We start from the raw sequence: 14,515 nt of genomic DNA on the forward strand, positions 1-14,515 counted from the left end.
CTTCCAAGACACTAATATAAAACAAAGTACTGTAGCAAAATAACACATGGGTTATCTCCCAAGAAGTTCTTTCTTTATAGCCATCAAGATGGGCTCAAATAGCTTTAATGATGCACTCGCAAGAAATAGTATTTGAAGCAAAAGAGAGCATCAAGAGTCAAATTCAAAACACATTTAAGTCTAACATGCTTCCTATGCATAGGAATCTTGTAAATAAACAAGTTCATGAAAAGCAAAGTAACAAGCATAGGAAGATAAAACAAGTATAGCTTCAAAAATTTCAGCACATAGAGAGGTGTTTTAGTAACATGAAAATTTCCACAACCATATTTTCCTCTCTCATAATAACTTTCAGTAGTGTCATGAGCAAACTCAACAATATAACTATCACATAAAGCATTCTTACCATGAGTCTCATGCATAAAATTATTACTCTCCACATAAGCATAATCAATTTTATTAGTTGTAGTGGGAGCAAATTCAACAAAGTAGCTATCATTATTATTCTCATCAAGTGTAGGAGGCATAGTATTATCATCATAAAAATTACTCTCCATAGTAGGCGGCACTAAAAGACCAATATCATTATAATCATCATAAATAGGAGGCAAAGTATCATCAAAGAAAATTTTCTCCTCAATGCTTGGGGGACTAAAAAGATCATGCTCATCAAAGCCAGCTTCCCCAAGCTTAGAATTTTCCATATCATTAGCAACAATGGTGTTCAAAGCGTTCATACTAATATCATTGCTACTAGCATGCAAACAAGATTCCATGGGTTTTTTAATTTTCGCATTAAACCATTCATGTCTTGACTCGAGAAATAGAATAAAAAGCTCACGAGATGTTGTCCATTATGCCTTACTAGTGTAAACAAGAAACAAAAAGTTGCAATTGCAGGATCTAAAGGAAATAGCTTCGAGTACTTACAACACCGGAAAATAGCTTAGTAGCCGAGATACGGAGTGTGAGTACCTTTTACCTTTCCTCCCCGGCAACGGCGCCGTAAAATACTTGATGCTGTCCAGGATCGGCGCGTGGTTGACGAGGGAGGAAATCCTCGTTGTGTAGCTTTCTGGTCCCCGGCAACGGCGCCAGAAAATACTTGATGCTGTCCAGGACTGGAGCGTGGTTGACGAGGGAGGAAATCCCTGTTGTGTAGCTTTCTGGTCCCCGGCAACGGCGCCAGAAAATAGCTTGATGTCTACGTTCCCCTCCTTTCCTCGTAGACGGTGTTGGGCCTCCAAGAGCAGAGGTTTGTAGAACAGCAAGCAAGTTTTCCCTTAAGTGGATCACCCAAGGTTTATCGAACTCGGGGAGGAAGAGGTCAAAGATATCCCTCTCATGCAACCCCGCAACCACAAAGCAAGAAGTCTCTTGTGTCCCCAACACACCTAATAGGTGCACTAGTTCGGCGAAGAGATAGTGAAATACGGGTGGTATGAATAAGTATGAGCAGTAGCAACGGTGCTGTGAAAATAGCTTGCTGGCGTGTAGTTGATGGTGGTAGTATTGCAAGCAGTAGTAACACAGTAGAAACAATAAACAAGCAAGTAGTAACGCAGCGAGTATTTAGGAACAAGGCCTAGGGATTAGACTTTCACTAGTGGACACTCTCAACATTGATCACATAACAGAATAGATAAATGCATACTCTACACTTTTGTTGGATGATGAACACATTGCGTAGGATTACACGAACCCTCAATGCCGGAGTTAACAAGCTCCACAATTAATGTTCATATTTTAGTAACCATATAGTGTAAGATAGATCAAAAGACTAAACCAAGTACTAACATAGCATGCACACTCGTCACCTTCATGCATATGTAGGAGGAATAGATCACATCAATACTATCATAGCAATAGTTAACTTCATAATCTACAAGAGATCATGATCATAGCATAAACCAAGTACTAACACGGATGCACACACTCGTCACCATTACATCGTGCGGGAGGAATAGAACTACTTTAATAACATTGCTAGAGTAGCACATAGATAAATTGTGATACAAATACATTGCAATCATAAAGAGATATAAATAAGCACCTCACTATGCCATTCAACAGTGAATAAGTATTCCGTGAAATATAGCCTAAGAGACCCACACGGTGCACACACCGTCACCTTTACACACGTGGGACAAGGAGTCTCCGGAGATCACATAAGTAAAATTCACTTGACTAGCATAATGACATCTAGATTACAAGCATCATCATATGAATCTCAATCATGTAAGGCAGCTCATGAGATTATTGTATTGAAGTACATAGGAGAGAGATGAACCACATAGCTACCGGTACAGCCCCGAGCCTCGATGGAGAACTACTCCCTCCTCATGGGAGCAGCAGCGGTGATGAAGATGGCGGTGAAGATGGCAGCGGTGTCGATGGAGAAGCCTTTCGGGGGCACTTCCCCGTTCCGGCGGCGTGCCGGAACAGAGACTCCTGTCCCCCAGATCTTGGCTTCGCGATGGCGGCGACTCTGGAAGGTTTCTGTGGGTTTCGTCGAACGTCTCAGGGTTTTCGCGACGGAGGCTTTATATAGGCGAAGAGGCGGCGCAGGAGGGCTTCTGGGGGGCCCACACCATAGGGCGGCGCGGCCCCCTCCGGCCGCGCTGCGGTGTGGTGTGGGGCCCCCGTGGCTCCCCTCCGGCGGCTCTCGGTCTCGGGTGTTCCGGATGGTACCGGGAAAAATAGGAACCCGGGCGTTGATTTCGTCCGATTCCGAGAATATTTCGTTACTAGGATTTCTGAAACCAAAAACAGCAGAAAACAAGAACCGGCACTTCGGCATCTTGTTAATAGGTTAGTTCCAGAAAATGCACGAATATGACATAAAGTGTGCATAAAACATGTAGATAACATCAATAATGTGGCATGGAACATAAGAAATTATCGATACGTCGGAGACGTATCACCAGGGACGGCGTGAACGTTACTGGCTTAGAGGACGCACCCGATGGAGACGGAGTCACCGATTCCTGCGAAGGCGGATCCCGCCCGGGTCCGCACTCCAGGCGCCTCATGCCCTATTCCGGGTGCCAACTGTCGTTGCGTAATAGACCAGTATGCCATAGAGGGTACCTCACGGCGTGGAGAGAGAGAGATGGGCAAAAGACAGGGAGCTAACCGGGACGATGATACACGAGTTACCCAACTCCAGATCTCGCAAGGTGGCGAAACACTACATGTTGCTATAATTCATTATAAGGGCAACAATGACACGATTACAATGAGAGAATTGGTTTTGCCTCAAGGCCTCCCCGATTCTGGCTTATAAAGAAGCCATGATCTAGTGTTTACAATGAATACTCTGGGTCGGACTCTACTAGCACTATCCTAACCAGATACATTTTGCCGTACACGTAAGGATTCGGCTAACCTATGTCAGTCCGGATCCGGACAACTAGCTCAGTGCGGATCCGGCTAGAGCTTCTAATCCCGGACTCCCCATCCTAGTCAACCAGCTGGACCGCCCGGTTTTGGGCCATAGGTCCTACCACCATCTATAGGCCACCCGGGTTTGCATGTATTGGACTATGCCATTGATATACCCATGTAGCATATCCACAACAAGGCTTTAAGGTCATGTACATAAAATGTAACTATGGAGAAAGTTATTAATGCACCTTCTCAGCCCTTCGGTGCCATTACCCATTCCCAAAAAAATCGAGTAGTAAAAAAACAACTCAAAATATCTTGTATTCCTATATGTACAAAAATGACAAAATCTGACAGAATTTGTGGTTTTATAATCTTGCACCTTTCAGATTTTTATATGCCATTTTTTGTGATTTTTGTGGAGGCCATAATATAAGGTATTTGGAGTTGATATTTTGAGCATTCAACAAAAGTTAATTATCTACATCTACGATTTGGTTTAGAACTTTTTGAAACTTTTAAAGCCTTTTTTTTAAGTTGTGTGTAGCTTTCCGTTATTTCCACCCTTCGTATAAGTCTTCACAGGAAAAAAGGAGTATTTTATTAGATTATGTAAACTCCTTCAAATAGTGTTTTATAGTCGCTCCATTCTAAAGAATATGCCCATTTTTGTGAAAAGTCAAGCTAAATAAATTTGATCAAATTTTTAGATTTTTTTAATCAAGAGCTATCATATATGATATATAAAAATACATTTCATGATGTATCTAAGGATGTTGATTTGGATAGTACATGTTAATAATACTTCATAAAAACTTGGTCAAAATTTATGTAGTTAAACTTTCTTAAAAATATATACAAGTCTTATTTATTGGAAGGAAAGTAGCACCTTCTAAAAAAGTCATCAAAATTACACTTTCTTTTCGCTGAAATGTACCGAAAATAAGTTTTTTGTTGTTGAAAAGTCAAACGATATAACTTTTGACTATATGTAAAAAAAATATTAACATCTAGAACACTAAATTAATCCTGATATGTACTCACTCCGTTTTGAAATAGTTTACATTTTAGCCCTAAAATTTATTTAAAACAATTTACATTCTATCTTTCAATCAACAACAACATTGAAAACAAATTGATTTTGCTCTTTTTATTCAATGTTATATTTTCAATGTAGCTTTGATTGGTATTCGCACATCTAAGTAGTACTACTAGAAAGTAGACAAAATCAGAATGGAGGAAGTATGTTTATATGATATGCATTGGTAGTATTATAGATATGGATGATTTTTTAAATAAATTAATCAAAGTTTAGATTGTTTAACTTTAAATATACTCGCTGTATTGTGGCAAAGAGGAAGAGTACAATAGGAAAGACAGTTTACAAATCCAAGTTCTCATCCGCTCTCAAACACTGATACTAGTTCCCGGGGTCCGCGTGCGAAGCCTGTCATCCCCACGTCGTCCAAAACCGAATCGCCTGGCCACGACGCCACCGCCCTCGAGAAAAACTAAAAACCCACCGCCGCGCGCCGTCTCCTCACCGACCAGGCGATCGCCGGCGCACAAGGCACAAATCTGTACTTTCTCTCCAACCGCCAAGATGGACGAATCGAGCGTGGCGCAGCAGCTCACTCAGATGGCGGACTTCATCCGCAATGAGGCCGTCGAGAAGGCCTCCGAGATCGAGGCCGCCGCCGCCGAGGTAACACCAGTTTCCGCTTCCACCGACCGAGAGTTCTGGTCTAGTAGTTCGTTGGGTTTGGATCTCGGCTGCGATCGGCGAGATCCGGGTCGCCCAGGGTCGGATCTGTTGCATTCTTGCTAGGGTCGCGCATTGGGGCGCACGGGGGACATGGATCGGAGACAATGGCGTCGTCGTAGGAGGTCTATGCCGGGGTCTTTAGCTTACCTGACTGCTTACTGTTGTTTCGCTTCTTATCGCGTTCTCTGGCGATTCTTCTCCATTGCGCGGTGCTGGACACTAGTTGGGGGTACATACAATGTTTGTAATCTGCCGCATTGCGGCTTCTCTGTTTCTTCCGATTCTCCAGTATGATGTCCAAATAAGCTAAATCAGAGCGTACCTCTGTTCGAGTGCTATGGCTAATTTGGACATACATTTGTCTTTTGTTTAATATAATAATAGCACAATAGTTTTATTACAAAATTGTGTGTGCTACGATAGAATGCATATTCAGAGAGTCAAAAGCTAGATCTTCAGATATATGTTCCCTTGAACTGCTCTGCTGCCTCCCATTGAATATTCGAATTGCCAATTATTTTGGATAATCGGGATATCACTGGAGATTCTGGCTTAAGTATTGTCATGATTTGTGTGATGCTTTTTGAAATTTCATTTATAATTGTTTCTGTGAACTGATGAGAATGATAACTCCTCAGGAATTCCAAATTGAGAAATTACAACTGGTCGAAGTTGAAAAGAAGAAGATCAGGCAGGAATATGAACGGAAAGAGAAACAAGTTGATATCAAGAAGAAAATGTAAAGTTCTTGCCGCACTTTACAATAGCATGCTCATGTAGATAAATCTAGGATGCGACAGAGAAAAGAGAACAGAAGAATAGCTCTCTAATTTCATTTGGTGTTATATTATTATGCAGTGAATACTCAATGCAACTCAATGCTTCCCGAATTGAAGTTCTTCAAGCACAGGATGATTTAGTAAAGTCTATGATGGAGTCAGCTGGGAAAGAGCTACTGTGTCAGAGCCAAGACCATCAATCTTACAAGAAACTTCTCAGTATACTTATTGTTCAGGTCAGCAGAGTGGATCCTCATATTTCTTGCCAATGTGGATATAAAGCACGTATTTGTTGCAGCTACTGCAGTTAATAGCTCATTTGAACCAGCATGTATCAATACATGGGTTGTGAATACATCCACCGGTAGGCATGTGCATTGATTGCACTGCCAAGATGAGACACATGGAATGCATGACTGCCAAGGCAGCAACTAACCTCGTTCCCTAGTGTTGCTTCTACCATTTTCACGCCCTTGGGTGGTAGGGTACCGTTGGTGATTATACTAACACACCCCAAGTTCCGAGTTGAATTTGGTCAGAAACTGGTCGTTTTTTTTAGGAAAAATCTGTCTGAAATACTTGACACATTTTCAGTTGATGTAAAATAGTGAATTCGTTTGTTGGAAAAAAGCAGAAGATATCAGTAAAAACTTGCTTACATTCACTAAAATTTAAATAGCTGTTTTGGCTTTACTTGGTCAAATTTCAGCACTTACTGTGAAATTTCAGGACCTAGATACTTTCTTCTTCCTGAAGAGGAGCATTTCTACTTGTTGGAATGAATTTCAAGTCATTATATTTTTCTGTTGTGGTATTAACAATTTTCTGGGTTAGTTTTCCATATATACTCTTTTGGGTCATGCAAAGTAGTTGCTGCGCTTCAGGAACCAGAACACCTGTATATAAGTTAGAGTGATTTAGACCTGCCTTCTTAATACCCTATATTCCATAGTTTAAAAAAATCATTATTATTGACACTTGAGTATTATGTAACGCATAAAATTAACTGACCAGAGCTTGCTGCGCCTGAAAGAGTCAGCGGTCATTCTCCGCTGCAGGGAGGAGGATCTTCAGCTTGTTGAATCAGTTTTGGAGTCAGCAGGGAATGAATATGCGGAAACAGCAAATGTACATCCACCTGAAATTGTGTTAGACCGTCAAGTCTTTCTGCCGTCTGCTCCCAGTCATTACAAGGCACATGACCTCTCCTGGTAATACTTGCAATCTTCAGTGGATAATAAGCCACCAGCCCTCATTTGATGATATCTAGCAGCATATTTTCATACTTCACGTCACATGCGACTTCTAAACTCATCATTTCAATACTATCGAATGTTTCATCAGCACTTCCTTCCTGATATGCATTGGTATTTGAAGGACTATTATATGATTAGATTGCATTATATTTGTCAAGTATTTGACTTGTGTTACCATAGAACATATCTTAACGAGACTTTCATGATAACCTAAATTTTTATATGAATTTATTTATTTAATGCAACATCCCTAAATGCAAATAAGACTGTCTTTTCTCAATATTTTTGGCATGTTCATGGTTCTTCTTGACAGTATATCCCATTGGTTGCACTGCATTAGGAAGGGCTCATTCCATCTGGCTGCTAGCATATCTTTAGTTTGTTAGCAGAAGTGTCTTTATCTGCTTGTTAGTTGTTAGTGACTTAATAGCTAACATATCTATTTGGTTATTCTCCTGGAGGTATTTGTTTGGCCCTCTATTTAAGGAGGAGGTGAATTCGTCTATTACTTAAGCAAGGAAGGAAGAACACATAATTCTTTTCTGTGGTGTTCCCTATTTTCTCTTTTTAAAGGGCGTTTGCATTGTCTTGCATTGCAACCCTGCATGTTTTTCTTAGTTTTATTTCCTTTTTTTATACAAGTCCATTTGGGCAATCCTTTGTCCAAAGTAAATCTCATGTTCGGTGAATAATAATTTGTGCGGATCTAAGTGCCTAAAACTTACTTGTGTATCTTTTATTTAGCTCTGGTGGAGTTGTACTGGCTTCACGAGATGGAAAAATTGTCTTCGAGAACACATTGGATGCTAGACTAGAACTGGCTTTCAGAAAGAAGCTACCAGAGGTATACTATGTTGCTTTTTTTTTCCTTTGCCTTTTCATGTCTGAAGTGATCCTTCATGGATATCATTGTTAGTTTATTACATTCTAATGAATGCAGTGGAAAATAATACTATGTACTATCTCTGTTCCAAAATATAAGCCTTTTTAGAAAGCTAGTTTATCTTTCTAAAAAGGCTTATATTTAAGATCGGAGGTAATAGAAGTTCACCCTTTTGTGCACTTACTAAGTTTGGTACTAGAGACATCCTGTTGATGAATGCGAGCTATTAGTTTTGAAATAAAAATGATCGCAATTTACTTGTCCCCTCCATCTATCCAACAAATATTGCTTTGGTCCTTTAATATATGCCTGCTTACAAAAGAAATTACAGTTCTTGTGGGGGTTCATTTGCATGCTCCCATTGGGCATATTAATATGAAAACGTGATAAGCAGTATTGTTCTCTCCAAGCTATTGTGATGTATTAATGTTTGTGCACACACGTTTTTTTTCCAGATCCGTCAAAGCCTTATTGGGCAGGTTGCTGCGTCAGCGTGAACAATTCTTCTTAAACAGAATGCTGCCCAGTTGCTGCTTGACATCTCTTGACGGTTATCTCCAATAAGTTTGCCACAGGCTCATTCTTTTGGTTGGGGGAGAGCATTTTGTATACTGTTGACTCCAGACTTTCCCGTACCACGAAAGCAAAATAAACTGAATGTTCAGGTTTTGGCGATTTCGCTTCATAAGGCATCGACATGTGTAGTTATGCCATTTCTGCGAACACAATTTGGTTCCTCATTGAAATTGTCCTCTTGGATTATTGTGTAATGTGTATGTGCTTTAGAATGGGCGTATTGCATCACACAAGATTCAGCCATAAGTATGTGCCTTTTCTTGTTGAGCTTTTGAGTAGTGTAACGGCCCCGGGTAGTATCCCATATTAGATTTGTTTGTGCCTTCCTTTATGCATCATCATGCATCATGCATCCTATAATTCACAAGATTTTATTAAATAAAAATTATTTCTCCAATAAAAACTATTTGTGTTTTCCTCTCATATGGTTTTATAATAAACCTCCCTCCTCTATTTCTTTTAACAGAACCCTAACAATCAAAACTATATTAATAAATAAAACTATTTCAAATGTTTCACAGTTTTAAAAATGGTTTGGTTTTGTTTGGTTTTGTTTTCAAATACCAAAACAGTTTTGAAAATAAGAGAGAAAAGAAAAGGATTTTCAAAATTAAACTCTAACCCCTCTAACAGGCCGTAGCCCCCCCTCTGGCCCTTTTCCCTTCTCCCCCGGTGGCCTTTTCGCTTTCCCTCCAGCTAGCCCGGCAGCAGCCCATCTCTTTTCCTTCCCTTTTCTTGGCTCGCACCGAATCGGTATCTTTTCCACGTTGTCGTCTTCGCCCTGGAGGAGAGCACGTACATGGCGTGACCCGCAGTGGTCCTCCACCACGGCGCCGTGCTCACCTTTCCTCCTCCCTCACTTTATCTCTTCTGGACCACGCCATCTCTTCTCTCCTCCTCCCTCACGCCTCTCTCCCACCCTCCTTCTTCCTCTGCAAGCAAACGGGAGGGGAGGAAAAATCCCCATCGCCACCGATGCCCCACCTCGCCATGGCGCCACCTCCTCGGACCGCCCCTTGCCAAGCCAACGCCACCGTTCGACGCGCCTCTCCGTCGCGCAGCTACTGGTGCAAGGAATCGAGCAGGAGACCTTCGAATCGTCCGCAAAATCGCCAATACCCAACTCAGGCCGCCGGCAAAATCCGATGATGGCGGTGCCGTCCGACCTCCTCCGTCCTCCCTGACCACGTCTACGCGTTCCTGGTGAGTTGGCGCATCTTCTGGACCCCCTCCTCTTCCTCCATCCTTCCCTGCTCTCTCTCCCGTTGGTGAACTTCGTCGTTTTCCCGCAGGTCGCCGCCGCCAGCACGGCTTGGTGCTCCCCTGGTCCAGGCGTCGCCCCTCCTCGACTCCCCGTAACGACGCACATCCGCCGAGCCCCTTACCTCTTCCGGGGGTGCTCTCCTTCGACGAGGCTATCCTCGTCTGCAACGGCCGGCCGCGCGCACTCCACGGCATCAGCGCGTCCGTCTTCCTCCCGGCGACCTTCCTCCTCCTCGAGCCCTCCTCTACGCCGTCGAACTCCCCTGCGGTGAGCCACTGTCCGCTTCCCTCTCTTTTCTGCCAAGGGTGCGCCGCCAGGAGACGGTCACGGCCACAGTTTTCCCCGCCGGCGCGCAGACGCTAAACATCTTCAGTTTCGTCAAGTGGATGCTGCAGCCTCCCGATCCAGTCAGCGTGCGCCGGGCCCGCTCGTCCCCGTCATCGCCTCGTCAGCCCCGGGCCCCACGCGTCAGCCGCAGCGGCTAGCTCTCGCATGGGTAAGAAAACATCTCAGATCCAGATCCAATTCCTATTTTGCATCTAGCCCCCTACATGTTTTGTTCCCTCAACCCGGCGCCCCTATCTCTATCTGTTACACGATAACCCCCCTGCCAGTTTTGTAATCTAACCCGGGGTCCCTCCCCCTGGCTAGATTTAGTTTTCAGGTCCTTTTCTAATTAAATAAAATCTAGTTATCTATTTTAAAATAACAAAACCCTAATCTGTTAATAACTTTTAATCTGTAATTCCAATTAAAATGTGTTATATATGAATTTTGATCAGAAAAATGTGAGGAACATTAATATGCCATCCATTCATCTGTTTGCATCTTGCATCATGTCACGCGTTGATAGTTATGCATGTCCACCTTACATATATGCGGAGTATTTCGGACACCGACTAGGGTTTTCCCCGCTCCGCTTAAATTTGAAGTAGCGCATGATGGGATTCGTAGCATAGAAAACAAAAAATTTCCTACCGCGAGAACGCAATCCAAGCCAAGATGCAATCTAGAAGATGGTAGCAACGAGGGGATGAACGAGACTAACCCTTGAAGATTTCCAAAGCCTACGAGAGGAGGCTCTCGTTGTTGCAGAAGATGATCACTTGCCGCTTTCAAAAGCGCGTAGAAGATTTTGACGGTGCCACAATCGGGCAGCACCTCCGTACTCGGTCACACGTTCGGTGTTGATGACGACGTCCTTCTCCCCGTTCGAGCGGGCAGCTGCGGTGACCCAGCATACCACTGCATGTTGTAGTATACAAGTCGTTGGTATGATCTTTGTGAAGGGACTTCTTCACAAATTGCCATATCCCTCAGAGTGGTACAACAGAAACATTGCAGGTCATAACACTCCATACTTTATTACAAACATTGTCTTAACAAGTTGGTATTCTCACGAGTCCTATGAGAACACCCTAAGATACTACTTAAGTACGATTACAACTCATAACAAATATAAAGAGAGCTCAACAACTTATTTAGGTAAGTTCTACGTTGCTCGGCTCTATGATGCTAAGGTATGTCACTACTCCTCCACCTCCGTGTCATCTGGTCCGTAGACTATCCCATAGTCTACTCCTTCCACTCCGCCGGTAAGATCAGGTTCCTCGTAGACCAGCTCGTAACTTCCTTCTGGTGCTCCATCGTTGATGGCCTCCACTTCCGAATCACAATCTAGCAAGGGTGTCGAAAGAAAGTGAGTACAAAGGTACTCAGCAAGTTCTAAAAGAGTAAAAAGGTGTTTGATGCACTAGCTACGACCATTGATCAGGAAATCGCAGGTCAATGCATGTTTTGAAATCATTTCTTCAAAAGGTTGCTTTTATTATGAAAACTATGCCCGTTAGTCTTCACAGGTTGACTAGAACTTCGTGGAGTTCCTTTCCTGCCGCGTTCGCAGTTCCCTTCCGGAACAAGGAGTGACAGCCACAATTTGATACACTCTGCAGAGGTGCGTTACTTTTCCCATAAGAGATTCCACCCCTTCTGCCATCCGTAGGGACTTGCCCCCGTTCACACTTCCTTTGGTGTGAGGCCAGGTATGAAAATCCAAGCCCACACCGCCTTCTCCGCGACTGCAAACCCACCCTTTTGTCCAACCGTACACCCCCAGTAGACTTCTCCCGATAATACGGCTTTACTCACGGTGTACTCCGGACAATCCATCATAGATCGTAGAGCTTATCATCACTAATGGATGGGGATTTAAAAGGACATCCCAACCTATTGCGGCAGTGCCTCCAACACCCCACCGGCTCTACCAATCCTTTGGCGTGCAGAAGGGAAAAGATACGGCTGGCTTCCCCAGAGCCATTATAGATCTCATGGTCAACGCGGTTTGTACGGCGCTAGAATCACTGGACGACATTGGTAATTAATCCTAGGGTGATATAACCCATGCGATGGAACCTCCACCATATCAACACATACCATGGTTCCATTGCCAGCCACATAGTCATATTCATAGTTGGAAAGTAACATTTTATTTGCGATGCAGGAATGATAAATATATAGCTTTGCATTAAAGTAGTAGAAAATAATCAAGTTGACATGAGCAAGGGTGAACTTGCCTGTGGACTGCGAGATAGTGCAGTTCAATGCAGTTGATGGAACCCGGACCTCGGGTTCTGTAAGAAGCATCATTGTCCGGTAAGGACAATGTTATAAAATCCAAATAATGCAATCATGGATGTATTATTTTATGTTGAATCCCTTTACCCCACTGAGTTGTAGCAATTTAGGGTTGAGTTAAGATTTATGCCTTTGGCAGTAACTTGCAATTGATTTAAAAGTGTAAACCATTTTAATTCACATAAAGTAACATACTTCAAAGTAAAACTACTTTACTTGGTGATTCCTTTACTCATTCCAAAAATAATTCGAAATCATAGAGTTACCTCTATAGTTTTTGGAATAAAAAGGAATATGGTATTTTTCTTGGAAAAATACCCTTTTCAATAGAAATGACTTGGAATAGTAGAATTTTATTTTTAAATGTTTGAAAATAAGTATTTGAACTTATTTGAGATTTTTCCTTGAATTTTAAATACAAGGAAATAATAGTTTAAAATTCCAAGTTATTATTTAAATTCTTAAAATTCATAATTTTGAATTTGTTTCTTAAATTCTATTTCATATTTTATTCTGGTTAAGATTTATTTTTCATTCATTAATCCAATTTTTAATGGATTTTTAGAGTTGTATTGTATTTACTAAAAATTGGTGAAATTCTGGCCTTTTCTAAATTGTTAAAAGACCAAAATGCCCTCTGGCCCCTATTGGGCCAGCCCACTTAACTAAGGCCCAGGGACAGCCCATTAAGGCTTGTCCCCTTATGGGTCGGTGGCGCCGAAGCGGCCCACCTCGCTCCCTCACTGTCTCTCTCACGCGCTCGTCTCTAACCCTAACTCCCTCGCGACGCATGTGGCGATGGCGTCGCCGCCATGGCCGCCGCCACTCTCCGGCCAGCTCCGTGCTCCTCTGCCATAGCCACTTACCAAATCGGGACCGCCGCGAGAAGATCTACTGATCTGTCCGCGTGGTTTCCCCCATCTCTTCCTCTCCTGGCGAATCGCCCCTCTCTAGATCCCGTGGAGAATCGCCTCTGGCGATTGATGATCTCCGACGACCTCTCGTCCTCGCCGTCGACGCGTGCGCCCCAGAGATTGACCTGGCGCGGGTGCTGCTCGCAGTACTCATGCCGTCGTCTCTGGTGCTCTGCTGCGGTGGTGTGTTCGTGTTCGCCGGCGTAACGTCGGCGCCTACCCTGGCTTTGCAGCTGCTATGGCCGCGCGAGCACTGCCTCGCCATGCCCTAGCTTCTGCTTCCAGGCGCGTGTAAGTTGCTTCATCTCCTCCTTCTCTTCTCCATATCTGTGCGCCTCCCTTGTTACTGTACTTCTTCCTCCTCATGTTCTATGGCTCTCTGGTGATCCTGTGATCACCCAGAGCTCTGCCATGACTGCTTAATCTGCCTATACTTCCATTTGCTGCAAGCTCATGGCCAAAGCACCAATTTCTAGTACTGGTCAGTGTTGCCTTGCTTGCTGTACATGCTTTGTTTGCTTATCTGTTGCTCCTAGCCTGCTCTAATCTTGCTATGCTCTGCTGTGCTTGCTTAAGAGCTTGCTATGCCATGTTGTACTTGCTTATGGGCTTGCGTGTGCTTACTGGCATGTTATGCTTGCTTGTCTAGGTGTACTGTGGTGCATCAGTGACACTTGTGAGTGCCAGTGGTGTTTGTGAAATGCTTCTGTGCTTCTTGTGCAAGCTAATGATCCATTGGATCATCCATTGCTTGTTGGCTAGCTTATCTGTGTGGCTTGACTTGATTCAATTGATCCATTTGATCAATTAAATGTCGATGATGGCTTACCGATTAATTACGTGGCTAAGTGATTCATTTTCCTTGTTGATGCTGATGCTCAAGCATCACTATGCTACTGCTTACTTGTGCTATTGCTTGCTCTAGCTTACTGGACTAGATCCAGTGGCTGTGATGCAGTGATTGGTGCCATGTTGCTCTACAGTGTGCTACTGTCAATAATTATTATGGAGCTGTGATAAATTCATGCTTGAGTTAAATTGATTCATAATGAACTGC

At 43.1% G+C, this 14,515-nt stretch overlaps 1 protein-coding gene across 1 annotated transcript; it reads left to right on the plus strand.

Annotated features, from left to right (window-relative positions):
* The first annotated feature begins 4,988 nt into the window (after positions 1-4,988).
* LOC124665411 (V-type proton ATPase subunit E-like) lies at positions 4,989-8,636 on the plus strand. Its single transcript, XM_047202824.1, has 6 exons — positions 4,989-5,092; positions 5,791-5,891; positions 6,011-6,167; positions 6,946-7,142; positions 7,932-8,031; positions 8,526-8,636. The coding sequence occupies exons 1-6, from the start codon at positions 4,991-4,993 to the stop codon at positions 8,565-8,567; spliced, it is 699 nt and encodes a 232-aa protein (XP_047058780.1). The 5' UTR covers positions 4,989-4,990; the 3' UTR covers positions 8,568-8,636.
* Positions 8,637-14,515: the final 5,879 nt, after the last annotated feature.

Source organism: Lolium rigidum, chromosome 6, assembly GCF_022539505.1.
Source record: "Lolium rigidum isolate FL_2022 chromosome 6, APGP_CSIRO_Lrig_0.1, whole genome shotgun sequence".
Lineage (NCBI taxonomy): Eukaryota > Viridiplantae > Streptophyta > Magnoliopsida > Poales > Poaceae > Lolium > Lolium rigidum.

What these genes read in the sequence shown, in the direction of transcription:
- LOC124665411 (XM_047202824.1), top strand. Translation starts at nt 4,991, where the DNA reads ATGGACGAATCGAGCGTGGCGCAGCAGCTCACTCAGATGGCGGACTTC. An exon ending in TCGAGGCCGCCGCCGCCGAG is followed by an intron (nt 5,093 to 5,790) that starts GTAACACCAGTT and finishes ATAACTCCTCAG; the next exon opens with GAATTCCAAATTGAGAAATT. An exon ending in GTTGATATCAAGAAGAAAAT is followed by an intron (nt 5,892 to 6,010) that starts GTAAAGTTCTTG and finishes ATTATTATGCAG; the next exon opens with TGAATACTCAATGCAACTCA.